The following is a 27519-nucleotide window of genomic DNA, read 5'->3' as shown; positions in this document are numbered from 1 at the left end:
CATAACTCAGGTTCGCTTTGCACAGTACAGGTTCTGATGTGATCTTGAGAGAAGAATGATTTGCATCTTAATTAAAAAATTCCTTAAAAATGCAGTATCTTCAATTCAACATTTATTTAGTTTATTTTCTAAAATAAAAAACCATGCACATTTCTAATATACAACATTTTATTCTTACCGAAGACATGTTTATAATTTTTTTTTCTTTTTAATAAAGATCTCTATCTACAGTCCAAATCCTGAATGCCAACCTGCTCAACCGTTTCTCAGGCAAACACATTCTGCTGAAGAAAATATAGATTTGTATTGTTTCAGGTCCTGGAAAGCAACTGTACCTGCAGAACTAAAGAATTATCTCTTCAGGCACCTGCCATTTGGCTAAACCAAGTTTAAGAGTTTCATTATTTATAAAAAGCAACAAAATTCCAGTCTTTATACATTTCTTAGCTGATTTCCACATGATAAACATGCAGAAATGGAAATTTACACGTCAGTCATCTTACTAAGAGAAAATGCCATATTTCTTCTCCAATTCTTCAACAGAAGCATCTTTTAATCCCATGTGGTTCACATGATTGAATAACACCTGTGTAACTGTAAAAGAAAATCCCAACATGAACGGTTATTTTTGTGATTCATGCTCTTAAGATAAATTAGTCCAATTCTTTCCCCGGTGAGAGAAAGGGGTTTATGGATTATATAGCTGAAGTATGAATACATTTTCAGAACTGCTGACGAAGAACAAAAGCAGCAAAGGGAAACTCTCACTTTGTTTTGACGCCCAGGAGCTGCCTAACAACATATCCTTAAACAGTGTATAATCCTGACAACAGAGCGCTATTATTTTGTTTACTATCTTGACACTATGCCATTAAATGCAGAAGATCAAAGTTAATGCCAGATGGCAGATAAAGCTTAGATAAGGTTAAAGGCGTGAATGCAATTTTTAAGAGGAATTTACTTGCACTTAAATAAGTGCAAGTTATTTTATTTTAACAAAATTCACATATCAAAATTTTGAAAGTATAAGGGTTATTAGTGAAACTTAGCTGTAGATCGTAAATTTAACATCATTTGATCCCAGAGAAATGTTTTGCTTATAAGTATCTCACTATTACATAGTCTGTCTGCTGTGCTAAATAAATAAAAAGTTTGACATAAACCCCACTTTTATAAACCATAAACTCAAGGCAACGTCAACTTGAATTGCAAACTAAAATAACTGATGCCTCAAGAACAGGACTGAAAACCACGCTGAGTGGTTTAGAGACATTTGCATTCTTTTGCCAATGGAAAAGTCAGGATTTGTCAAGAAGTAGTTGTAAATTGTGGAAACTGTGTAATCTGGATACCTGTTATCTCAGATACAAGATTTCATACAAATTCATAAATATTTTACAGTACCAGCTAGAAACTGACATGCTAGTGAAGCTTATTTTTTCAGAATAAAATGCAGCAGTATTACTGATTAAAATAAGAGGATTTAGCTGTAGTTTTCAAATCTAAACAATAAATAAGGAATCAAAGGATTAAGAAAAACTACACAACACTCATATTAACTTCTAAACCAATCAAAAAGCTAGACAACTAAACTGATTATTATATGGAATAAACAAGAATAGCACTAAACTTTACATATTTTTTGTTAGACTCTAGAGTATCAGAAAATAAGTTTAAAAAAGCACTACCAAATTACTTACTTTTTTTCTCTGAGCCTGACATAAACATTACTGCCATATCAAATCTTTTTAATTCAGAGAGCCTCTGGAGGATTTCAAGGATGAGTGATGGCTCCTCTTTCCTGAAGAAGATTATTAGAAATATAAAAATAACTACTTTTGATTAGAAAGATCCAGTAACTGCAAGCAATATTAAAGAATTCAGGAAGAAATTAGAGGACCAGAAAACAGAATTCCCTTCTCTGCCTCTCCTATCCCCTATCTTTCTTGTCTTTCCTGTTCATTCTTCCATTCACAATGCAAAAAGTCAATATCCAGAAACCTTTATGTAAGTATCATTCTTCCACAGAGCAAGAGTGAAGAAATATAAAAACCTAGACTGATGCAAACTGACTGCTGGTCCTGTACAGATTACCTATCACATGATTTAATGCTTACACCTGGCCATAACATCATCATTTTTATACATATTGGGTAGTGTGAAAGGAAGCAGCACCTGTGGCCACAAGAAGCTCAGTGAAAAGCTGAGCCAATTACAGTTGCCTAAATTTTTATCCATTCAGAAAATCCCTAGATTGTGTTCATTTTACATTCTTCTGGTCAACAGTAAACAGACATTGTCACAAATACTAACAAACTATTTTTCTTCCATAACTTCACACTTCTTCAGGAGGGAGACAGAACTTTCACCTCACAGCAAACAATTTCAACTTCCTAGCCTTTATATGTCATACCACCAAATGCAGGATAGTATGTCTGAAGATGGCATTTTTCATCCATATGACAGATATTTTACTTCTAGGGAAACCAAGGGAAAGGCAAACATTGATTTACGTTTGCTCTTCTACGTAAAACAATGCCCTAAAAACATTTCTAGTGTGTGCTTGCAGGCAGAGTAATTCAGAGAAGTGGTACACTGCCTCTGACAGGTAAAATGAACTTTAGCACTCAAATGGTAGTGTGGATAGAAATTTCAAAAATATTTTGTCAGGTCCTGTCCTATCAGAACTTCAGTCTCCAACACACATTTACCACAGGCTACTGTAAAATGCTAGCACATAATTAGAAGTCTCAATGCATCACAATAAGCATAGCATAAAACCAAACCTCTCAGAATTTCTCAACTTTAGAAAGTTAAAATAGAAGACAATGTGCAATTATATGTGATAACAGAATATACACAGCAATATGAATAAAAGTTATTTCATGTAGTCTAATGCCAGTTTCTGGTGCTTTTTAGAAGAACTAGATTCAACAACCCACAGTAAAAAGTATTTATTTCTTCACTTCTTTTCTATCTGATTTTTCAAGATAAGTTTCGTTTCTTATGAAGGAACAATTGAGTCATTCCAATTACTGCATCATGCTCATGTAATGTTGTGTGCTGGAAGTAACTTTGTATGCCCAAGGTTGGGACTAAAGAGAAAAAAAAACCCAAACAAACACACAATAAAAAAACAACCTCCCTCCAGTCAAAAAAACCCACTCCAAACCCCTCAGAACAGCAATAAGCAATGTAAAACAAAGGAGGAGTTAAACTTACTCAATGTAGAAATCATGTAGAATTTTCAGTATCTGGTTAAACAAATCTGGATCTAAGGATTTCTGAAACAGCTTTGCATAAAGCGAGGGCTCTATTTGCTTTGGAAAAATTAAAAAAGTGTTATTTTTGGACAAAACGAATACACCTGAGTCATGACAATTAGATTTCCATTTTAAGAATGTCTTGGACAATGCTGAAGCAAATAAAACCCAAATCACACTATTTGACATTAAGTATCAATTTTTGGGTTGGTTTTGACTGCGTTTCAAGCATTTGTCCAGTTTAAAATTGTTGCTATGTCTAATTACCCTAGAAGCATTCACTTGAAAAACTAGAATTTCACATGGTTACCAATGTATTTAAGTCTTTAAAGAACAAGGGCCTATGTTTGAAAAAAAAAAAAAAGATTATGCAGAGACTGTACTCAAAGTGAGTGAAAAGTCAGGCACAAGAGAAGAAATACTCAAATGTGGACCAAACTTTGTGAAGGTCATTAAAAAAAAGGGGCTATGGTACACTGTTAAGACATTCTAAACACAGCTATCTCTTACACCTAAGTGTACTGTTTCTTCAACATCAGTTGGAGAACTGTCCAAGCACTGTTGATACTCTATATTTCATACCTTCAGGTACAAATACATGTTTTCTGGGCAGTCTTTTAACTTCCTGAAGTCAGACTCAAGCTGGAAAGAGTTTGCAGGAACAGCAGGAACTGGAGAAGCAGACATAAATGATCTTCTGATATCTTTTTCTTTCTGTTTGCTTGCAGGGGAAGATGGATGCAATGTTGATGAAATTCCTTTCACACTAACAGGAAGCCTGCAAAGGTATTTTGAAACACATAATCAAGAAAACATTTAAGGAAATCCTACACTGAGACCTAATCATTTTTTTTAAAATAACGTGGTTTAGCTTAAGCAGATATTTAAAAATCCCTTCAGTTAATAGAAGCCTTATATTCGATTCACCTTTTCTAAAAAAAACACCATCACATCTGCAAGTACTTAAATTTACTCAGCCTCTCTCTATTTTGTTTCTGGAAATAACTGCATTTTATGATAGGTTTCTCCCATACACATCTTAAAAAAAAAAAAAAAACCAATTGCAATTTCATAATGCAAAAAATAACCATGTCAAATGAACAAACTGGTTTCAACACTGATAGCAGTGGATCTATTTTTTGTCTTAGAAGTTGTCATTTAAGTCCATTTATTTTTTAGACATTATAAAATGGCTAAGAATATACTTTTTTCTTCTAAAATCCATTTAACTGAGCTGGAAAAGGTGGGTGCAGGGGAAGTGTTTCTCACATGAATTCTTCAATCAGGGTTCCATAAAAAGTATTTACTATTAACAGAATGAGACCGTGTCAATGCAGTGGACAACAAGTAGATTTCCACACTCAGCAAGGAGTGTTCTATACTTTAGTGTAGTTTCAGCAAGCCAGACTTTAGTTTGCCTAACACAGTGTAACTTAGAAACTCTGAGTAAACCTTAAGTTATTAGCTGCATGCTTAGCAGAGGAAAGGGTGGTGACACTCATCTGCTCCTCTTCTCTCACACAACTAGTGTGCAAAGAATATTTGAACTTTGCCCAAAATCTATTCTAAACCACTAAAAATAAAAACCACAGCTAGGGAAAATGGAGTGCACAAGCAAGAGAGAGTATGGCATGCAGGAAAACACTATGAATTTATTTTTATTTTCAATGTAAGAATGAGTTTTCCATCTGACACTAAATAGATCATACTTGGCTCCACCACTGCACAATCGAAGAGGCAGATGTGCCATAACTGCAGTTTCTTTCAACATTTTCTTTTTAATTCAGATTCTCCAAAATATCTTTGATACCTCATCACATGTAGACATCTGGAAATGAAGATTACATTTCAACTACACTTACCTTTTTAAAAGAGGATCAGAATTACTATACTTACTTTAATGGTGACGCATCACTGATTTCTTCTATTTTCAACTGCTTTGCTTTTGGAATATCTATTGTAGCTAACAGATCATCCTGATCTAGAGTCTTTGTTGTTTCAACACTCAGTGAATTCCTCCAGTTATTGACTAAAGAAGTAGTGCCGGGCAAATCACCATCTGGTGTATCATCATCAACTTCTTCAATTTCTATTCTTCGCAATGGCTTCTGAACAGAACACATACCTCATGTCATATGCAGACTCAAACACAAGTGTTTATACAGGCCCCCAACACAGCTGTGTGTAATTTAAAATAATCTTATCATAACCAAGTTACATCTGTAGTGGTGCACACAGAAGACACTTTCAATAAAGCTAAATGGCAAAAAAGGAAACGTCATTAAATTCTACATGAAGCCTGTTATAACAATTTTATTGCTTTACCCTCATAAACCAGTATATCCTTACTCTAGAGGATCTCAGAATCTGCATTGTGTTTTCACCTTAATAATTAAAATAATAATAATTAAAAATCTATACTTTTTTCGGCTAGGGTTGAATAAGCAAGATCTATCATATACTTTGGCCAATGATGTAGCCTAGCTTTGTATGTAATCTAGGAAGACAAGTAAATATCCAGCAATATAAGCCTTGACCCACAATTTAAAATTCTGATATAACAGATCTCTGTAACTCAACCCTGCTGACTGATCAAGTTTCATATATCAAAAGGTAATTAACTGCACCACTAGAGAACACAGTACCTAAAAAGTTTCAGCTTCTTTAATCTCAACATGATTATGATTATTTTTGGCCATCACCTAGCACCACCTTTGCAGGTCTTACCAAAAAAAAAAAAAAAAACCCATCACTTTTTGCTTTGGAATTTCATTTTCTGAACATGAATACAGCATATATTGCTCTAGAAATATTGATGCAAATGCACATGATTAAACATACTCAACAACTGAAACTTCCAAGAAATGGCAGATTTCTCTGTCCAACTCTAACACGATCCCATTGGTAAGTCTTCACTACAGTTTGCAGACTGCTTTAAATCACATCAAAAAAGCCCCTTGTCATCTTGGTGTATTGACAGCCAATACCATCTCATCACTGTGGCTGACTAGTGGATATGAAATAAAATTACAGTTCTCTCTGCAATCGTTGGGCAGTATTAAAAGCACAGATTTTCATCTATACTTCTTCTACCTTAACAGAATAACAAGAGAAATACAAGCAACCTTGTATCTCCTGAACACTTCATATATATAATTGTCTGTAGCACTTCAGGTACTTCAGACCTGAAATTAATTAATTTTGATTTATAGAAATATTGTATCTAATTATAGAAAGCACAAAATAATCCCTCCTCCCAAAGGATCAAAATAACCACTTTCTACTAAAAGTATCCATCTGAATTATATATTCCATGAAGGTAAACAAATGTTTTCAAATTATCAAAAGCAGAACACTACATAGTGTAAGTACATACAAATAAAAGTCTGAGCAAACTTTGCACTTACGTAACTCATTTCTCAATGTATAAAGATTAAATGTACTAAAAGAGAAAACCTAATACATAAAGAATGCTGCTGTAACTCTCTGTATTATCATATTTTTTCATATATATCTCACTAATCTGAGTATAACCACTGATAATTCATAGTCGAGAAATATTGTTTATTGAAAACCAATACTCAGCTGTTCTACAGTTTATGAAATGAAAATGCAGGCTCAAAGCTCTAGCAGTAGCTCTATGTGACAGCAGCATAGGCAAAATGTCTTGTTACCACTATGGCGCTGCTGTAGAAACTGTAAACAGCAGAAGAAAAGAAGGAAAGTTTACCCAGAGCTTTGTCAAGTATGCGATCAAACACAGAGACTCAACTGTCTCCCCTTTCCTCTCAATTGCAATGTTAGCTATAGACACGGGACAGGGCTGTGGGGTTGCCTCCCTATTTCACGTTATAAAAGTACACGTACACCATATTTTCTGAGGGTGGTACTGTAGGCTGAATGCTTACACCACTGCTGCTGTGAACTTCAGCATTTCCATGTACGTGTATGTTCTTGAAAAATATCAAGAGTAATTTTTGGCTTTCCACAGGCCAAGAGTTAATCTACAAGAAGTAGATTTTTAACTTTAAGCTCTACTTTACCCATCATTATAGAAAGCAACTCACAAAACAACTTACTGTTGATTTAATCTGTAATGGGTCGTCAATCAGTTTCACTATATTTTTTATTTCCGTTTCTTTTATCAATACCGCAGGATATTTTTGGCGAGTTTGCTGTTCTTTCTCAGTTAATTCCTGAAAAAAATTGGCAAGTTATCCAAAAGATCAGAAGTTTCATGAATAATTATAAGATGTTAAAAATAACGTAATAAAGAATAAAAAAATTCTAATATTATACTATAGCTTTACATAAAACTCCCAAAGAAACAAAAAACCACCAAACTTGTGTAAGTATACATACATTCCTTATTTTAGTGAGTTCATTCATTGCTTGTTTATTTCCAGGTTCCAGCTTCAGAACAGCTTCAAAATCTGAGTGAAAAACAACATATAAATTGTGGATTTTACAAATTACAGTGTACTCATGGAATATTTTTAAGCCTTCTAGCAGGTAAGTCATGGAATCACAGAATGGGGAAGGTTGGAAGGCACCACAGTGGGTCCTCTGGTTCAACCTCCCTGCTCAAGCAAGGTCATCCTAGAGAACATGGCACAGGATTGTGTCCAGATGGTTCTTTAGTATCTCCAGTGAGGGAGACTCCACAACCTCTATGGGGAATCTGTTCCAGTCACCCACACAGTAAAGAAGTTCTTCCTCATATTAAGGTAGAACTTCCTGTGCCTCAGTTCCCATTACCTCTTGTCCTAATGCTCAGCACCACTGAGAAGAGCCTGGATACATCCTCTTGGCACCCACCCTTCAGATACACTCATTGATGAGGTCCCCTCTCAGATCCCTCTTCTCAAAGCTGAACAGGCCCAGTTCCCTCAACCTCTCCTTTTAAGAGAGATGCTCCAGTCCCTTAATCATCTTTCTCACCCTCCACTGGGCCTGCTCAGGAGCTCCATGTCTCTCTTGCACTGAGGAGCCCAGAACTGGACAGAGCACTCCAGATGTGGCATCACTAGGGCTGAGAAGAAGGGCAGGATCACCTCCCTCGACTTGCTGGCAATGCTTTTCCTAATGCACCCTGGGATACCACTGGCCTTTTTGGCCGCAAGGGCACACTGCTGGTTCACGGACAGCTTGTTGTCCACCAGAACCCCTAGGTCTTTCTCTGCAGAGCTGCTTTCCAGCAGGTAGCCCCCAGTCTGTCCTGGTGCATGGAGTTATTCTTCCCCAGGTGCAGGACCCTGCATTTGACTTCGTTGAGTTTCTCTGCCCATCTCTCCAACCTGCTGAGGTCCTTCTGAAGGGCTGCACAGCACTCTGGGATATTGGCCACTCCTTCCAGCTTTACGTCACCAGGGAACTTGCTGAGGAGGCATATGCCCCTTCATCCAAGTCACTGATGAATAAGTTAAACAATCCTGGGCCCAGTATTGAACTGTGGGGGATACCACTAGTGACAGGCTTCCAATTAGAGCCTATGACACTGATTACAACCCCCTGGGATTTGTTGTTCATTCAGTTCTCAACTTACCTCAGTGTCCACTCACAGGTCATCCTAATGCTTATACCATGACCCACTTTTTAAACAAATTTTTCAAACTATTTCTTACTACTTATCATAAACAACAACAGTTGTAACTTTAAACAAAACTGTCTTCCCAACACATGGATACCAACACAGAGTTTTTATACATGTTCAGTGAAACCCAACTAAATCCCTCAGTTTTTCCTTTTTGCACTGATAATCCTGATTAGTCAGAGTAAAAAAATCAGCATGTCCTTATACTGATCTCTTACCTGTCACATTTAGGCTAATTCAAAGTCATACCTTGCATAGCTTCTTTTAGCTTTCCAAGCGCAACTCTGGCAGCTCCTCTTCTGGCAAAAGCTTTAGAATAGGAGGCATCTAAGAGCAGAGCTTGTGTACAGTCATCTTCTGCCTCTTCATATCTCAGCAAAAGAGTAGTAAAAAATTAATGATCAGTTTCAACAGGAAGTTTCAACTGAAAAGACAGAGCTACCCAAACCAATTAAAATATAAAGGTAGATCCTAATTGCCTACATAGATATACATGTCACTAAGCTAAAATGTATAAAAAACTCAAAAACTCGTACAATACGATTTTTCAACACCTTGAAATTTGAGTCAAATCTTTTTGTATCTCATAATAGAAAAATTCACTTCCTTTGTGAAAATAAATATTTAAAGCTTGTCAGAGCAGAGGCCACCTTAAACACTCAATAGCCTTAAAATCAAAGTCAGTACCATGGCTTTGTACTTCTGAAAACCAGAAATACCATTACAAACAAAGAAAAAGCACAAGAAAGGAGAAGCAAGCAAACATGAAAATAAATTTTTCTACATCTGAATTTCTGTGACTTGTCCTTAACTATTTCAAAATGGAAAGTTCAGTATATCCTTGCATTAATGTCATTTGTTTCATTTTAAGATCAAATTTTTCCAGCCCATTTGTATTTAGTTATATTAGATCATGATTCCACTATGTGCTCATTAAAGTATTTTCATTCATTCCTCTTCTTCTTCAAACTATCACTAAATTTATTGAAATTAATTTTTATTTGCAGTTCTTATCGATACTAGCAGTTTGTATGAATACCAATGAGCGTCTGTTAGATTTTATGTTTGATTCTCTTTCAAATGTAAAGACTCACGATACACAGATTTATCATACAGAATCAATTTGCTTGCTTGGCAATTCAATTAAAGTATCACTTCCTCTGAATCTCATAGAATATTATTCGCATTATGATGTACTTTACATGATAAGTGTTGTGTCAGAAATACTACCCATGCAACCTATTTTACAATATCCTAATTTGAGATCAATGTACTGTCTCTACAGATACCCAGCCTCGTCACAGAACATAACACTGAGTTCTCTGCTTCTCATGCTACCATCTTGAAAGTTTTAAACTACCACACCATCAGGGAGTCACAAAAAAGTTCAGACTCCAAAAATGGTCATATGGAACTTATCTAGTTCGCTAAAAAGCATGCATTTCCTACTGTTTCTAGGTTATCTGGCTAAAGCTTAATTAAAAATAAACAAACTACACATACATGTCTCCATTAGTGAACTTAACAAAATAGTTTAAAAGATCACATTTTCCAGAAAAATCTTCTATTCATTCCCTTTGAAGTCAAAAGCTATAATCCACTTCTTTTTACAGTGCAACATTAGTAGCTGAGCATGCTTTATAGTCAAAAAAAACAAAGGTTCGGGAAGTTCCTTTCAGAAAGGTGACTATCTGAATTTTACGCACATAAAAGAACAAAAATCCAACTTTAGAAACTATAATTTCATACTGGTGTTATTTTATTCTCTCAGAACTTTTTCCTACATAATGCATTGCAAGATCACAGATTCATTCCCTCTCCTTTACTGCTTTCAACATGATTTATTCTATACTGAATTCTAACAAGGCTTAGAAGGAGTGACAATAACTCAACCTGAATGAAAATCTACTGGATCATTATTCCGTCTAGTTCACACGAAACAAACAACACAGCATCTGCAGTGCCACTTACTTCTCAATCTTTAGGTAGGCCATGGCTCTGTTAGCCGGCAGCAGCGCATTGGCGCCATCTGCTGCGATACCGCGGGTGTAACATTCTATTGCGGCCTCGTACTTTCCTTCTTTGAAATAACCATTACCCTGGAACATTTAGGTCAGAAAAAAAGAGCATTAAGAAAGATCCAGTGCAACGAGTCCTCTCAACAGACAGGGTCACAACATCACAAATCACAAAGAACACCCATATCAAGGCAGACATTTATGGCATATTTCCTCATATCTAGGCAGAACACAAAAGGTATCTTACTTCTTTCTAATACTTCAAGGATTAAAACTCTGCATGTGGCAAATTTTTAAATGCAGACTTGTAAGCCTACAACTTCTTATTTATCTTGATGCTTGATGTGCAGGATAAGCCATCCTGTACCTCCCAAATTGAAACATGACCTGAACCTTTACAATTCCCCTTTCAAGATGACTTTTGCACTGCACAAATCCATCTTTGTCCTGCTACATCCATGAATCTTATCCCCATATATTACTTGGGTCCAAATGTTGTTGTTCCGTAATTAATGCTCCATACAAGAAAATTATATTACTTTTTTGTTTGTTTTTGGGGGACTAAATCTTTTGCTTCTCAGAACTAATATGAGGCCACATATCTTCTCTGCTACTACTCCACTCACTGGCAAAAAATGAAAGGCCATAGTTCAGATTTGACAAGATCCATGTTGCCAGGAACAGGCCTGCAGTGAGTCAACTTTGCTACCAATGAAGTATTGCATTAGACTGAAATTTCTGTTCTGTGACCTCTTCAAACTCTTGTTCCTTTTACCTACTTAATGTAGGGTTTCATTCTTTTCCTACTAATTACTTCTCACAACCAGTAAAACAAATCTGAATATTGATAACAAGTCAGAAGTTACATAGCTAGGTAAGTGAACAGATATAAAATTTTGGTTTAGTTGGTAATGTTATTTCTTAATTGAAGGAGTGGTGAGAGGGAGAAATCAATAAGCCAACTTTGAGTTAGACTATGTATCCAGAAATATGTTTTTATTGTCATTGCTGCCTGCACCCCCAAAGTCTGTCTTATAAGTACTTTTCACCATGTAATCAAAGGTTTAAAACCACAAGAAGTAGTCCACAACTCTACTTGGACAAGCAGGGGTCAGAGTCAAGATGCATATAATAATGGAGAAATGGGATCTTTGTAAAGTGCAGTTCAGGTTCTACTGGTCTTACCACGTATTTGAAATTTAGCATATGCAATTTGGGCCGTAAAAGCTACCTTGCATAATTATTTCTCGAGAAGAATCCAAACAGAATCCACTCACCTTCCTACAGAGCCCAAAAGGAGAAACAATTAAGGTTACATCAACGACATTGCATTTATGAAGTTCAAGATAGCATCAGGTTTAATTTATACATTTGCATAGCTATTATCACAACACAACACTTTTCTTTACTAGGTCTCTCCTGTTCCACCTGAACCTGTGATTTACCAGATCTTTTTCTGCAATAGCCTTCTGCTTGAGCTGCTGCTCTTCAATGCGCTGCTTCTCTCCATCTGTTAATCCTGTTCTGACATCTTCAAACTCTTTCTGTTCTGAACTTTCTTTTGATGACAGAGCCTGCAAAGATGTATTTTTTCTCTCAGTATTTCCCCGCTTACACATTTTCAGAACATAAATTATAAATTCTAAATTTTTAAGATGCAAAAATCTGCCAAACTTTATAAGAAATCCCTGTGTTGTAAATTGAATACAAATCAAAGAGACCATTTAAAATTGTTTCTTGAAAATGTATTTCTATGAGCGACTGCGAGTCAGAATAATACTTGGTAAATAAAAAGTATGTAATTTCTGAAGCACAGTGCAAAATGACTCAAGAAACCTGTTTGTATATACTGCAATCCACAAATCATTTATTTCTTCAATTCCTGGAGACTATGTGTCTTCCTTCCGAAAACAAATTTTTCAAGCACTTTCCAAAAAACAGTTAAAGAGGTATAAGGATATTCATACAGCATTGAGAGGTGAGCTTATATATCGTAAGTCATCATAATCAACACTCTCTCCCTGTCATGAAAGGGATCAGAATTGCAGTAGAGTATTATGCTCTGCTAGGCTTAAAACAACTTCCTGGTTTGGCTGACCACAGCAATCAGTGGAACTACAAGCAGGCTAGCTGTTCAGTTTTAATTGCCAAGAGAACACAGAGGTTCTCTCATGTGTTGTGCTACCTTGTACCGAGCTTGACTGAAAGAAGCATTAACACAGGAAGTAGAAAATGAGGGAAAATTAAAAAAAACCCAACCGACCAAAAAAACCAAAACCAAACAAAAAAACCCAGGTGGTGTACACATAGTCGTAGTCTGCTGATTCACTATTACACTGATGTTTGTATGTGTGCTAGTTTATCCAGAAGTCTCCTGGATAATTTATCCAGCTGTCTCCTTTGAGAACGCCCGCAGGATCACTCTCGAGGAGAAAAGACAACGCAGAAAGAACCATTTCTTGCAGAATATACCATCTAAGAAGTCTTTCTGCTGTGCTTTTTGCAATCGGTTATGTCTATCTCGTATTGGCCTCATTAGCCACCAGCGTGCCTGTAATAAATGTGGATAGAGTCTTCCTTAATCTTCGTTTGTGAAGCCTAGCCATGATGGTGATGAGTTTATCCAGAAGTAACTCTATTACAGATGTTGATCTCAGTGAACTTCAAATGACATAAAAAGCACAAGAATTTGTTGAATCAGTTCTTGTTATAAATACAGACTGGTAAAGATATAAACTGAACAGGGTGTATTAATTTATGCTAGAGTCTATTAATCTTATTACCTGATCAATTTTCTTCAGTTCATTTTTAGCTTCAAAGTTGTTTGCATCCAGCTCTAAAACTTTTTCATAATCTATCAGAAGACCAGAAAAATATGTTTCAGGTAGGAAGGACAGACCAGTAAGAGCATTCTTTTGAGATAATCCTTTTTCTGTAGTTACTCAAGAAGCTTGAGATATTGCGAGGAATATATCATTCTAAGACATTTAAAGCTGAATTATTCTAGAACTACTAACATCTGCAGCAATCATTTGGACTTGCCACTTGAACTTATGCAACATAGTATTTAATTTCTTTGTTTATAGGAAACGAAAATTAAATTCCTACCTCAAATAAGCAGATCACACAAGTCCTAATCAAGCAGACAGATGAACAGTTTATATGTATTCTGAGGAAAGAATTTTAAGAAGACCTACCTTCTTTAGCACCTTGAAGATTTTTCAAAGCAAAACGAGCAGCCCCTCTTCTCACATAAGCCTTAATGTAATTTTTATCTAAAGCAAGTGCTAAATTGCAGTCAGATTCTGCAACAGAAAACCTAGAAAAAAAAATGAATGAGCAGTTTGGACACATCTAGGTAACAAACCCCAAAACTTCAGCAGTTTACCTTATTTGAACCTTCCCAGGTTCTTGATAACATGGAAACCTTACATACTTCAGAAGGGACACAGAACAAGTATTTAAACATCTCTTGATTTAGAATACATCAAAACAAGGAAAACAGAGGTCAACAACCTCTACCGCCACAGAAAAAATAACCAACTCCTCTGTAACCTTTCTACCCCAAAACAGGTCAAAGCCTTAGAAACAGAGCTCACTGAATCTGAAAGGCAATTTAGATGGTGTACTTCCTCTTCCTCTTTTTTCTTCAAGCATTACATTCTAACATAGAAGACAGTGAACTTCTAGCATGAAGGCAGAGGAAAAAAGAGATGAGGGAGACTACCAGATTCCTTATCCTAGTGATTCCTATCTTAGTTTGAAATTGGAAAGTAATCTGCAACAGTAGTTTTACAGAGACTGTATCACAGCATGATATATAATCAAGACTTAAAACCAGACCAAAAATCTGAAGGTAGCATTTCAAGTAAGAAAACATTACAGATTTAACAATGCAAGTCTTACTTTTTCATTCTATAAAAAGCCGATGCTCTGTTTGTGGGCAATACTGGATTGTATGGATCAGAATGCATCCCTCTAGTATAGCATTTTATAGCTTCATCAAAGTTTCCTTGTTTAAAGTAGCTATTACCCTGCAAACAGAAAAAAGTCTTTTCAGTTAAGTTACTTTACATTGGCAGAAACGTTGCTAATTTTTGGTGAAAAAAAATAGAAAAATCAAATTTTGTATTTTAGAATGCTTAAACGTTTTTGTTCGACATTTCTCAAGAAGTACTATTTTACTGTGAAATCTGTTTTTAAACTAATATATTCTAAGTATCCCACATATTAAATAGTTCTCACGCTATATCCTATGACATGGTTTTATAAAATATTGATTTTCAGTATCTGTAGGTCATTTCCAGAAACCTGTGACAAGCACATACACAGCTGCTTAAAGACTGAATTAATTTTTAAAAAGTTTTTAGTAACTAGATTAGGCACCTCTGCTTTCCAAGGTAATTATTGTAATTTCTCCCTCCTTTGGGACACAACTTTTATCTCTTGTACCCTCAAGTACTTCACTGCAGTCAAGATAATGGCAATGACACCTCAATTGCTCAGCATAGACTGCAGATTACACGTTTAGGAATTTCCACAGCAGAACCCCAAAAAAACCCCAAAAAACCCCCCAAAAAACTTACAAAAAACCAAACCAAAACTAAAACTCTTATGAAGTAAAGCATGCACGGACAGATGGGCTAGGTAATTGCTTACAAACAAAGAACTTTCTCAAAACCACACAAGTTGCTGCACAACTTAGCCTATTTCTCATGCCAATGAATCATGAGATAGATCTCTCTCTGTATCCCACCTTATTAGGTAAAATGGAACTGGTACAAACTTGACATTACTAAGGCAGAGGAGACATACAAGTTCATCCATCATTCCCAGATGTACTGGCCTCACAAATGGACTGTCTCTAAATCCTTGGGGATTTAGTTTGGGGCATTCAGATGTTTGGTTCGGGTAAAAAACTGTTTGATCTATATGGCAATTCTATACAGCAATTCAACTTCTCAAACCAACACATTTATCATCATAAGCATCCATTAGGCAGAATCTGACAGACTTGCTGCTATTTGTGATGAGAAGAAAGAGAACTGCAGTGAGAATTTTCTCTTTTGGAATAGGCAGGAAAAGAGACATAAAAACTTCCAGATAGGAAATCCTTCTACCAGATGTGTGGTCTCAGTGGACAATCTTTAAAACAAACTACAAATGCTCCTACATCTAAATTGCTACTTTGCCAATAACACGTCTATAATGCTATAACCTTTTCCTTCTCTGCAAGAGCCTTTTCTGCATCGATACGAATTCCATCTTCTTCAGAGTCTGATTCTGGAGATACAGAATCATGAGTACTATCTTCTTTATCGAGTTCTTCAAGTATTTTATCCTGAAATCAGAAAAAACCCCAAACCACCTGTTACCTTCATTATAATTCAACAGTGTAAAATAATAAAAGTAAGGCTTTCAGGAAATTATATATGTGTTTTCAAAGATCTTTACTCCTCTCTACTAAGCAGTATTTCACATTTCAAAAGTGAGAGAACCATCTTTTAATACTAGCAGCTGTGTTTAGTCTTAAATTCTAGTAGAATTATGACTTTTTCATAGACCTATTGTTAACACAGATTTTTTTTCCTTAAACTCAAATTCAATCTGCTGGATAAAAGCACAGTCAACAGAAAACCAAGTACTTATCAATATTCCAAATACTAAACACATAACCTTTTTGGGAGAAAGCTATTTTATGTTTATACAGTACCCAGCACGGTAAGAGACCATCTCGTAGACTGAACTCTCAGTACTCTAACAAAATTTTATTTAAACACAGAATCAACTGAGGACAAGATTCAGGTAACAAAACAAATATTCTGACTCACCACATCAAGTTTTCCCCATGCTTCATAATCATAGGACTTGATCTTGTTTTTCTTGTTTTCTTCAGACGTTATCTTTGAAGGGACGTTACTTTTGCTTTTCTTCTTTTTCTTAAAAGCCTTGTTTCGAATTGGTGGTAAATTCTAAATTAAGTAATTTAATATAAAACAGATGTGTGAAAGTCACTCGCATTGAAGAATCTATAGTACCTATATCTAGATACATCCAGTACGTATCCACTGACTAGTTTTATTTTAGAAATCCATCCAGCACGCTGTTCTCATGAACTCCACAAAACCACTAAGAACAAGTATAAATCTTTCAATACATAGCATACATGCAGAGTATAACTGAAGAATAATTTCAATATATTAAAATTCAGCAGTAAATAAGTGATACTGATGCTGCCAACAGAAATATTCTCCTAAATCTACCCCAAACTGACTAAAAATTTACTGGCCTCATCACCTCCAGAGGCTACTACCCCACAGTTCTGTTGGTGGAACAGTTTACAGAGGAATCTTTGGTCTACTTCAGATGAAGAACAAGTCAGCTGCGTTAGTTCACACCTTCTATTCAGATAGTTAAAGTCAACAAATGTAATTTTGCTAAAGTAACATGTAATTATTATAAACACTATCACATTATGAATAGCTAAATTGACACTGGTCTTGTGATTTTTACCTCTTCTGGGACCCCACTCTGTTTCCTTAGTTCAGAATCCACTTCTTTAATATCTTTTTCCCAGCTCTCCAATTCTCTCACAAAATCCTGCAGCTCTTCAGCATTTTGTTTCATTTGTAGCTGTAGTTCTACTGTTTTATTCGGTGCATTCATTGTAATCTGCCAAAATTCAAGGAAAAAAGCTTTCTAAAAAGAACTTGAAAGCATACAGAGAAAGAAGCCACTTATTTCAAAACTAAGAAGTCTGACTTATACGCAAGTCAGGCTTCCCAGTAGCATAGTAGGAATCTTAAATATTAAGAGACTAAAAAGAAACACAATTTAAACGTCATTGAAAATATGAAGGGAAGCCATTATTTGGATATAACAAAGTATATCATAACAAACAAGTCATGCTTTCCTGACTAAAAGCGCCCAACAAGTCAATGGTAATCCTGAAAGTGCCAGAAAGTCCTCAAAACTTAATAATTATTAATAGTCATCATAAATTTTGCTCTTAATTTTACTATCTTAAGTGAGGAATTTGTATTATCAAAAATACCAAGTACCAATTAAAAAGTAATCTTACAAATAAAAATCTTGGTTACAATTCAGAAAAAAACCCCATGTTTGTACAGTTCATAGCACAAAAATCTGAAAGGATGAAGCAACCATGTTTTGAAAACAACCATGATTAAGTAATTCATGATGAGCTAAATACAAACTTAGAGAGGGAGAGTTATAAATGATTGCTAACTATAACCTCTTGACTGAAAGCTTCAGGATCTGTTACAAGCCTCATGTAAGTCTAAATAAACTATTTACAGAGATAGTACACATAAAATATTTAAGGGACAAAAAAGACTAAATTATTTAACATTATTTATTTAACATTATTTTTAACATCTAGTAAGATAACAACCTAATATCATAGAAATATAAAAATTTTTAGCCAAATAAAGTTAATGATTTCTGCAGTTCAAGGGACTATCCATATTCATAGACAAGGGTCTCAAAGAGATGGAAAAACACATTGTATTATTACTAGCAAACTAATGCCACCAAAGTAGAAATGTTTTTACATCCACAGAAGTAAGCAGCTGAGTAGATGCCCTGCTGCAGCAGTTGTGCTTCTTCCTAGTTCATACATAGTTGGTAACATACTTACACTGAACAACTTATTTTTCTTGAAGTCTTCTAAATAGTTGGTCTACTTGAAACAAAGCAGAAAAAAACTTTGGATGGAGCAAAAAATGCGTATCTTTCATCACATTTCCAATAAAGGTGCTTACTATGTTTTTTTTCCCACCTACAACTGCTGTCCCATACAGAACTCTCTCTTTAATATTCAGCCCAATAATTTCGTGAAACCTGTGCATGGACACACCAAATATTCCACACAGACTTGTGTATCCTGGCCAATGGTAGTTAGAACAAGACACTTCAAAAGATGAGAGAAAATGCGCTGTGACCTGCTGAACTTTTCTTTTTGCCATGACTGACTGAAACAGTTTCCACTAAACATGTGGAAATCTAACATGAAATCTGTCTGTTTCTTCTCTGGCTGTTTCGTTCCAGCGTATAATGTAAGTTTGCTCCGTCACCCACCAGCCGTACACATCTTAGCAACAATCTTAATCCACGCGGTGACAGCGGCCGCTTCACAGCACAGCTCTTACACCCTTCCAAGGCGCTTTTACTGGATTCTCAGAGCTGGGCCCTCCCCAACACCCGAGAGCCGCCCGGTTCCCGCGGCTCTGCGGGGGAGCAGCCGCACGGCCCGGCCGGCAGCACCCGGGGCAGGGCGGGCCCGCCGGGAGCGGCTCCCCAGGCCGCGCCGCAGGAGGCCCCGAGGCGGAGCACCCCCTGTAGCCTCAACACCCGCCGCTGCACCGCCCCAAGCTACAAGCGAGGCCCTGACTCCATCAGGGTGGGCTCCCCCTCCCCTCGTCTCCCGCGTCACCCCGCGCGGCCGGGCCGCCACTCGACCACGGAGCGGCGGCACCGCGGGGGTGAAGCACCGCAGCACGTCCCGCTCGTCCCACCCCTCCCGGCTTCACCTGCTCCGGGTGTCGCCTCTTCGCCCCGCCGCCGCCCCTCGCCCTCCCCGCGCGGCCGAGGCCCCGCCCCGGATGCAGCGCGACCCCGGAGCGGGACGGCGGAGGGAGCGGCCGGAGCCGACAGCGCCTGCGCCCCAGGCCCGCCCCCGCCCACGTGTCGGGAGCGCGGGCGGCGATTGGCGTTGCCTGGCCCCGGCGCGGTGCCCGCTGCCCTGAGCCCTGAGCCCTGAGCCCTGTCCCCTGTCCCGCAGGGACGGGGACCGGTGGGAGCGGGAGGGCACGATCGGCCATGGAGCATGGGGAGGGTGACTCGCCGCCGGCGGCCGAGAAGAAAGGGGCGGTGGAGGAGGATGATTTCGGCTATCGGCTCTTCCCAGATCGGAACAAGAAGCCGCAGAGCTTCCTGGTCCGCAGCCTTTTCACCTTCCACAACAAGTGTCAGTTGATGCTGAGGATGACCCTGGAAACGAGTAAGCGCTTCCCCGTGCCCCGGCGGGCCCGGCCTTGGCGCAGCGGGGGCCCTGGCGTGGGACTCGTGCCCCCGTGTCCCGCCGCTGTGACCTTGTGCCGCGGGGTCTCGGTGCCGGAGCTGCGCCCCCTCCGCTGCCGCTGCCCCGGGGCGGCCGGACGGACCCCAGCAGGTGGCGGAGTGGGCCTGCTGCTTTATGAACGCGCTGGTTTTGCCTTACACAAGTTATTTCGAAAGTGGCCAAGAGGGCGTTTTCTTTCCCTAGCAGAAGGTCCTTCTCTACCTTTTTTTTTCCCTGAGAAATTGAGATGATTTGTCAATTTCTGTGCATTTGTGCCCTTTTCACACAGTCAACTGTGTGATGTTGACTGTGAGTGTTAGCAGCAAACGATGGTCACTGTAAGTCGCTCTGTTTATACTAGTAGTAGAATAACTATCAGTCAGGAGTGACTTGATTCCTGAACAGCTTTGACTCTGTATGCTGGGCTGCATCAGAAGCAGCGGGGCCAGCAGGTCGAGGGAGGTGTGATTCTCCCCCTCTCTTCTGCTCTCATGAGACCCTACCTGGATTACAGTGTCCAGCTCTGAGACCCTCACTATAAGAAGGACGTGGAACTGGTGGAGGGAGTCCAGGGAAGGGCCACCAAGTTGATAGCATGACTGGAGCACCTCTCCTACAAAGGAAGGTTGAGAGACTTGGGGCTGTTCAGCCTGGAGAAGAGAATGTTGTATGGAGACCTCATAGCAACCTTCTAGTATCTGAAGGGGGCCTACAAGGAACTTGGATAGGGACTCTTCATAACAAACTGTAGTGATAGGACAAGAAGTAATGGGTTCAAACTGAAAGAGGGGAAATTTAGGTTATATATACGGAAGAAATTCCTTACTCTAGGGGTGGTGAGGCACTGGAACAGTTGCCCAGAGAAGTTGCAGGTGCCTCATGCCTGGGAATGTTCAAGGCCAGGTTGGATGGGGCCCTGAGGAACCTGGTCTAGTGGAAGGTATCTTTGCCCGTGGCAGGGGATTGGGACTAGATTATCTTGAAGGTCCCTTCCAACCCAAACCACTCTGTGATTCTGTATCACTTCACATAGTCAGAACTGTACCAGATGCCTGTTGCATTGTATTGAGGTTAAATACTGCAAAGTATGAATTTGCATGTATAGTGCTTTTCTTGATTTTTTTTCTTTCACTGTGTTTGTATTTTTATTTTATAGATGACTTTCAGAACTTTTGTTTTGAATGTAGGGATTTAGAGAAATTGATTGCAGCAATGTTTTTCTAGATCCATATGCTCAACTGCTCCTTGAGGCTATGAAGCAATCTGGTTGGTACGTAAACTAATGCATCTTGTTCTGTGTAGTAACATCACTATTGTAAGTAGTGGCTGATGTTTTTCAAATTCTTTTCTGTAACTTTGTTTGTTTGGGCCTTTCAGCACTGTCTTCAATGACCGGCACTTTTCTTGTGAAAACTGCGATGGCTGTGTCAGTGGAGGTTTTGATGCTGCCACATCTCAGGTAGGTGTTGGACATAGCCCCCTTTCAAAGTACTACAATTTTTTTAGTGTTTTGTTAGGATTAAATTTACCAACACTGATATTTGCGTTAGTAATGAAAACAAGATAAATGAAAGATGTTCCATGGCACTGAAGGGAGACCTCATTGCAGTCTATAACTTCCTCGTGAGAGGAAGAGGAGGGGCAGGCACTGATCTCTTCTCTGTGGTGACCAGTGACAGAACCTGAGGGAATGTCCTGAGGTTGTGTCAGGGGAGGTTTAGACTGGATATTAGAAAAAGGTTCTTCACCCAGAGGTGGTTGGGTGCTGGAATAGGCTCCCCAGAGACAGGGTCACAGCACTAAGCCTGTCAGAGTTCAAGAAGCGTTTGGACAATGCTCTCAGGCACATGGTGTGACTCTTGGAGATGGAGGGCCAGGAGTTGGACTCGATTATCCTTGTAGGTCCCTTCCAACTCAGCATATTCTGTGTGATTCTTTATTGGAACTAATACGCTGCAGAACAATAAGGCTGTTAATGTTGAAAAACAATGATCTAAAGAGACTAAATGCTGTAGATGATATGTGCTCTGAGAAGTAAGGGAGGTATTGAAACTTGTTGAAAAGGGTTCTTTTATCTCTTCTTCCTCAGATTGTTCTGTGTCAGAACAACATTCGCCAACAATCCCATATGAACCGGGTGGTCACACATGAATTGATTCATGCATTTGATCACTGCCGTGCACACGTAGATTGGTTTAAAAACGTCAAGCACTTGGCATGTTCAGAGGTAAGTTAAAATGCTTCTAATGTCATTTTATTAATTACTACTGGTTATTAGAGATGCTTCATGTTATATGGTCTGTTACACACACTTCACTTATTTTGATCCTTTTTGTCCTTTCTGTCAGGTCAACCTAAATAGCTTCATTCAGAAAACAAATACTTAATTTTCACAAATATTAGTAAGTTAATGTCCTATAAGTAGAATGATCACTGTGAATATAGACTTAGCACGAAGTGGTTATTGACAGATGAGAGTAGTTAGAAGGGAAAACATATTCACATATTATTCAAATGTTTATAGCATTCTTTTTCTCCTGTGCAAATCTTGGTGTGTTGGGTAGTTTTCACAGTAGTACAGTAACTTTATTTTTGTTTAGATTTTTTTGATTAACAACAAGCTTGTCTTTTCCTGTCACATTCATTTTTTGAATAATTGTGATATTGCTAATAGTACACTGTAGTTATGACTCCATGTCAACCGGATGGGGCTCTGAGCAACCTGGTCTAGTGTGTCCCTGCCCATGGCAGGGGAGTTGGAACTAGATGATCTTTAAGGTCCCTTCCAAGCCAAATAATTCTATGATTCTATGATTTCAGAGCACATTTTCTGCTTAAAAGGCTTTAATAATTGATGCTTTAGGAGGTGAAATTAAATGGATCACAGGTTCGGAAAGATTCCTCTTGTGTATATGATCCATGTGTATTTACATGCTTTTATTTCATTTCTGATATAATCCATATTGTTTGGCCACAGAAAAACTCTTATGATTATATGAAAGTATATACTCATGACTTTGTGAACTAGGTATTTTTTAACTGGTTTTTTTTTAAAAAATACATAAAAATATTATGGTGGCTTTGTTTCTGGTTTGTTTGGGTTTTTTTAGGTCATGGGTTGGTTGATTTGTTTGTTTTTAATGAGAACTTATTTGATCTAGACTTTAGATGTGCACAAGTTTCACCTATAAACAGTATGTGAGGTAACCAAAATTATGAGTTTGGTACTGAACAAGTCAGATTTCATAAAAATTCATTTTAATTCATTAATGGAATTCATATTTGCTGTTGAAAAGAGCTACTGTCACTTATTATCTTTTAATAGGTAAGATTTAATGAAGTAACCTTATGTGGTATCAATAAAGCCATTCTGCCAGGAACCCACTGAGCCATTCTCTGACTTCCCCTCCTCAGTGGTACAGGGGACAAAAGTAAGATTCAAAAGCTCATGGATCAAGATAAGGACATGGAGGTCATTCACCAGTTGCTGTCATGGCAAAAATGCACTTGACTTGGAGAAGATTAATTTAATTTATTACCAATTAATGACAGAATAGGATAGTGAAAAATAGAACTAAAATTACCTTCCCCCTCCTCTCAACTTCTTCCCAGGCTCAACTTCACTCCTTCATTCCTGGCTCTTCTATCTCCTAGCCTGCCAAGCAGCATGGGGAGACAGGGAATGCAAGCTGTGGTCAGTTCATAACACTTTGTCTCTGCTGCTCCTTCACCCTCACTCTGTTCCCCTGATTCAATGTGAGGTCCCTCCCACAGATTACAGTCCTTCATGAACTGCTCTGAGTCTTTCCCCTGGGCTGCTATTCTTCAAGACCTACTCTAACTTGACTCCTTTCCACAGCATACAGTCTTTTGGGGATGGACTGCTCTAGCATTGCTCCCCCATGGCCCACAGTGCCTGACAGAAAATCTACTCCCACATGGGCTGCAGCTTTTTTCAGGGCATGTCTGTCTGCTGTCATGATGTCTTTCTTGGACTGCAGTGTGGATTTCTACTCTACTGTGTTCTTTCACAGACTGCAGGCACTCCTCTGATGCTTGGAGCACCTCTTCCCCCTCCTTCTTCACTGGTCTTGGTGTCTGTGGGGTTGTTTCCCTCGCATTTTTCTTACTCCTCTGTCTCTGTCTACAGCTGCCCTGTAACGCTTGTTATCCTTTCTTAAACATGTCATCACAGAGATACAACCAGCCACTAACGGTCTCAACTTTGACTAGTGGTGGGTCTGTTTTAGAACCAGTTAAAGCTGGTTCTTTCTGACATGGAGGCAGCCACTTGTCCTGTCTCACAGAAGCCACCCTGGCAGGCATCTCACTGCCAACATCCTGCCATGTAAACCCAATACAGTAATTCAGAATTATTAACTATTGTCTATTTTTTTGTCTAAGCATTTACACAGTGCAGAATAAAGCATGTAAGACTCAAACACAAGTTTAGAGAATATATATATAAAACAAGATTGTGCATGTTCTTGCTCTCGTTGAGATTATGTGTTTACCTAAAGTCTTCTGATAATTACTTTATTACATGGTGTTTACATTTTTTGTTGACAGCTTTTTAATTCTTACCTTTCATATTTTCCGTTCATTTATTCTCACTCTGGTACTTAGTTGTAGGAAATCACAGTTTATTTACATTTCCTGACAGACCGGCTAGGGCACAGTTGGAACAGTTGGCAGACAAAAGAAATTACAGTGTACAGAACAAAACAGTTAACCAGTTAAACCATACATACTCATTTAAATGTGGCTTTTTGCAAAACAGATGGGTTACTGCTCTTCTGGGTATTGCAGCTGTAATCTTTGAAAGGTATCTGCCTTTCTTTCTGACTCTTGTAACAGCTTCTGATATAGATTGGGGAGAATATTACTTTCCATGTTCTTCTAGCAGTTTATATACATATATACACACATACATATGATCTCTACTGTAGGAATATGTGAGATGTAGTTCCTGGAAAAACTTAAAGGTTGCTGTAGTAATATTTTGCAGTTCACTGAGGCTGAGAGGGTGGATATAAAGGGTAACAGGTACTTAAGAAACTAAAGTGGCCTTGGGAATAATCTCTACCAGCAGTCACCAGAAAAATACTGAAGAAAAAAATTTGTTACAACTTTTTTGACATTGTGTTTTCATGTGTTTCTCTGATCTTGTGGCTTTGTATTTTTCTCAATAGATTCGAGCTGCTAATCTCAGTGGAGACTGTACACTGATGAATGAAATAGCCAGGTTTAAATTTGGATTGAAAGGGCATCATCAGGTAAAGACTGCAAATGTTAAAGTCTAATCATTTTTATGAGCCGTCGTTACCTACTTGATCTCAGCCTTCTGCACTTTCATACCCAAAAACATCAGAAAAAGAAGTAGATGCCATGGGCTTGCTGTTTTCTCTTAACTAACCTTTAATGACTGATGTTAATTTTTTTTTCCAGCGTGTTATTTTTATTGGAGTGAAATTCCTGAATACTTAGTAATATCATAAAGCAATACCATTGACAATGGATGGCTAATAAGAACCAGACAAAAAACAGGGTTTGCAGGAAATGTAGTGGGAACGTTCTTTTTAAAAGTCTTTGAAAACTGGAGGAAGCAGAATGACCAGATTTCTGAATAACCATGTGTATTAAGTCTTACAAGAATTAATTTTTGTAAATAGTAATGAAGCCTACAGATTGAGTCACAATTAGTTGCTCATGTTAGAGTGGCAGTAGCTTGTAGCTGATATTTACATCTTTTTTATGTTTTTGTAGACAAACTGTAAGAATAAGTTGCCATAAAGAGAGGTATCGAATGCCAATAGAGAGGTCATTCCTTTATGTTTTATAGCATTTCAATTTGAAACTAACTAACTGGTATTTATGTCTGTTTCTTTCTGACATATTTTTCTTGAGTGCAGGATAAGTTTTACAAATACTTGATACCTACAAAAATGCCAAATTGTGTTTTAATTTCTGTTCTAAGGAATATCTTTTAATTATCACATGGTTTATGTGTACATGGAAAACTAAACCACATAATTAACAGAGGATAAAACTAAAATATACTATAATGCTTATTACAGGCACTGTTTGACTCTTCTGTGATACAAAATTATTGCCTATGTAGTAGGAGTTACTACTTGACAAAATCTGGAAAAAATTTATACTAATAACGTCAGATTTTTCTTTATCTTTTTTCCCCTTTAGACTTGCGTACGAGACAGAGCAATTCGTTCCATTCTGGCTGTTAGAAAAGTTAGCAAAGAAACAGCTGAAAAAGCTGTGGATGAAGTTTTTGATGCCTGCTTCAATGATCTAGAACCTTTTGGAAGAATCCCACACAGCAAAGCAGATGCAAGACGTGCTTATAGAGACTTTCAGAACAGAGATCGCTATAATGCTAATTTGTAAGGGGGGAAAGGAAAACACGTGAGAAATTGTTAATTCTCTGTTCTGTAACATCTGGAGTTACAGTCTGTGCACACAGTGCTGGTGGAAAGGGCAGTTCTATCAAATGTATCAATTAATTTTGTAAACTTTTCAGGAGCCAGCTTCCGTGGAAGTAAACAGGGTAAATGAACAAGACTAAAAATTGTGTTTCCTCACCTGTTATTCCAGGAAGATAATTTAGTATATGCCAAATGACTTGTCAAAAATAATGATCTGCGCATTTCAATGCACATTTAATTCTTTTCAATCTGACTGACTAGGAGTTGGTTTCTAAAAGTTTTGTTGTTACCAAATAAATCTTTTTATTTCCACCATCTTTGATGCACAGTCATGAAGTCAGTGATCTTAATCACTCTATTTTAAAAGATGAGCACCTGAACTACAGCTTGAGGGTCTAGATTTAATAACTATGGCTAAACCTAAAATATAATAAACTGCTGCGTTTGTTTTTGAGCACCTCTTGAAATTCTTGGGAGATCTAACATTTGTTAGTGGTGGGAAAGCTTTTGTGACTTGAGTCCTTTATGCCCTGAATTGCTGCTCCTGTGCTGATTTTCTCTGGTGGTGGAGGACTGGATATGATGATGAGTGTTGCCTTCTCCTGTTCTGTGTCCCAATATATTTTGTGATAACAGGACTGTCAGTGTATGAAGCTTTGTCAGGCAACACATAACTGTGAGATTTGGCTGCAGTGGGGCAACAGGCTCCCTGGTGAGACTAGAGCAAGAGTGAGGTACTGAACTGCTCAAGTAAGGAAAAGTCAGCACATGCACAGATTTCAAGTGCCTGACAGATGCTACAGCTGAGAGGGGAAGATCCTCCCATGTACCTCCAGAATTTGGCAGCCTCTGACAGGGCTCTTTGACTGTAGCTTTGGACTTGTGCAATCCACCTATTTATTTCACATGCCTACAATGTTTTGGATCTGACAGTCATTCTGTAGTTTCCTCCTGAGAAGTATTCACTCATGTCATTAGCCTCTAGCCCCATGTCCTGCTTCTAAGGTGTCACTTGGGAACAAGATTCATGAAGAAGACAATAGAGCCAGCAGTGTGTTTTCCTGACCAGTAGCACACAATTTGAGAAGATTCACACCTAAGCACTGCCCTCACAAAGGAT

General features: G+C 38.1%; 2 protein-coding genes across 5 annotated transcripts; one reads left to right on the top strand and one right to left on the bottom strand.

Moving 5' to 3' along the window:
- Window positions 1–99: 99 nt before the first annotated feature.
- RPAP3 (RNA polymerase II associated protein 3) lies at window positions 100–19557 on the bottom strand. Of its 3 annotated transcripts, XM_064655822.1 has the most exons (18): window positions 19427–19555; window positions 18535–18576; window positions 17388–17546; window positions 16706–16846; window positions 16093–16215; window positions 14781–14908; window positions 14072–14193; window positions 13658–13728; window positions 12320–12448; window positions 10828–10955; window positions 9106–9227; window positions 7626–7696; window positions 7343–7459; window positions 5160–5371; window positions 3846–4041; window positions 3223–3320; window positions 1701–1801; window positions 100–594 (listed from the first exon to the last, which is right to left on the bottom strand). In XM_064655822.1, exons 3-18 carry the CDS (start codon window positions 17538–17540, stop codon window positions 503–505), a joined length of 2004 nt encoding a protein of 667 aa, XP_064511892.1. In that variant the 5' UTR covers window positions 17541–17546; window positions 18535–18576; window positions 19427–19555; the 3' UTR covers window positions 100–502. The 3 variants fall into 3 exon arrangements, with proteins under 3 accessions (XP_064511892.1, XP_064511893.1, XP_064511894.1); XM_064655823.1 differs by lacking the exon at window positions 18535–18576 and having other exon boundaries at window positions 19427–19548; XM_064655824.1 differs by lacking the exon at window positions 100–594 and having other exon boundaries at window positions 1722–1832; window positions 19427–19557.
- A 43-nt stretch (window positions 19558–19600) lies between these two features.
- Window positions 19601–26853, top strand: ATP23 (ATP23 metallopeptidase and ATP synthase assembly factor homolog). Of its 2 annotated transcripts, none has more exons than XM_064655825.1 (6): window positions 19601–19896; window positions 21181–21226; window positions 21334–21415; window positions 22046–22183; window positions 25149–25232; window positions 26158–26853. In XM_064655825.1, exons 1-6 carry the CDS (start codon window positions 19716–19718, stop codon window positions 26359–26361), a joined length of 735 nt encoding a protein of 244 aa, XP_064511895.1. In that variant the 5' UTR covers window positions 19601–19715; the 3' UTR covers window positions 26362–26853. The 2 variants fall into 2 exon arrangements, with proteins under 2 accessions (XP_064511895.1, XP_064511896.1); XM_064655826.1 differs by having other exon boundaries at window positions 19770–19896; window positions 21144–21226.
- The last annotated feature ends 666 nt before the right edge of the window (window positions 26854–27519 follow it).

Source organism: Pseudopipra pipra, chromosome 5 (assembly GCF_036250125.1).
Source record: "Pseudopipra pipra isolate bDixPip1 chromosome 5, bDixPip1.hap1, whole genome shotgun sequence".
Classification (NCBI taxonomy): domain Eukaryota; kingdom Metazoa; phylum Chordata; class Aves; order Passeriformes; family Pipridae; genus Pseudopipra; species Pseudopipra pipra.
This window is presented reverse-complemented; position numbering and strand designations above follow the sequence as displayed.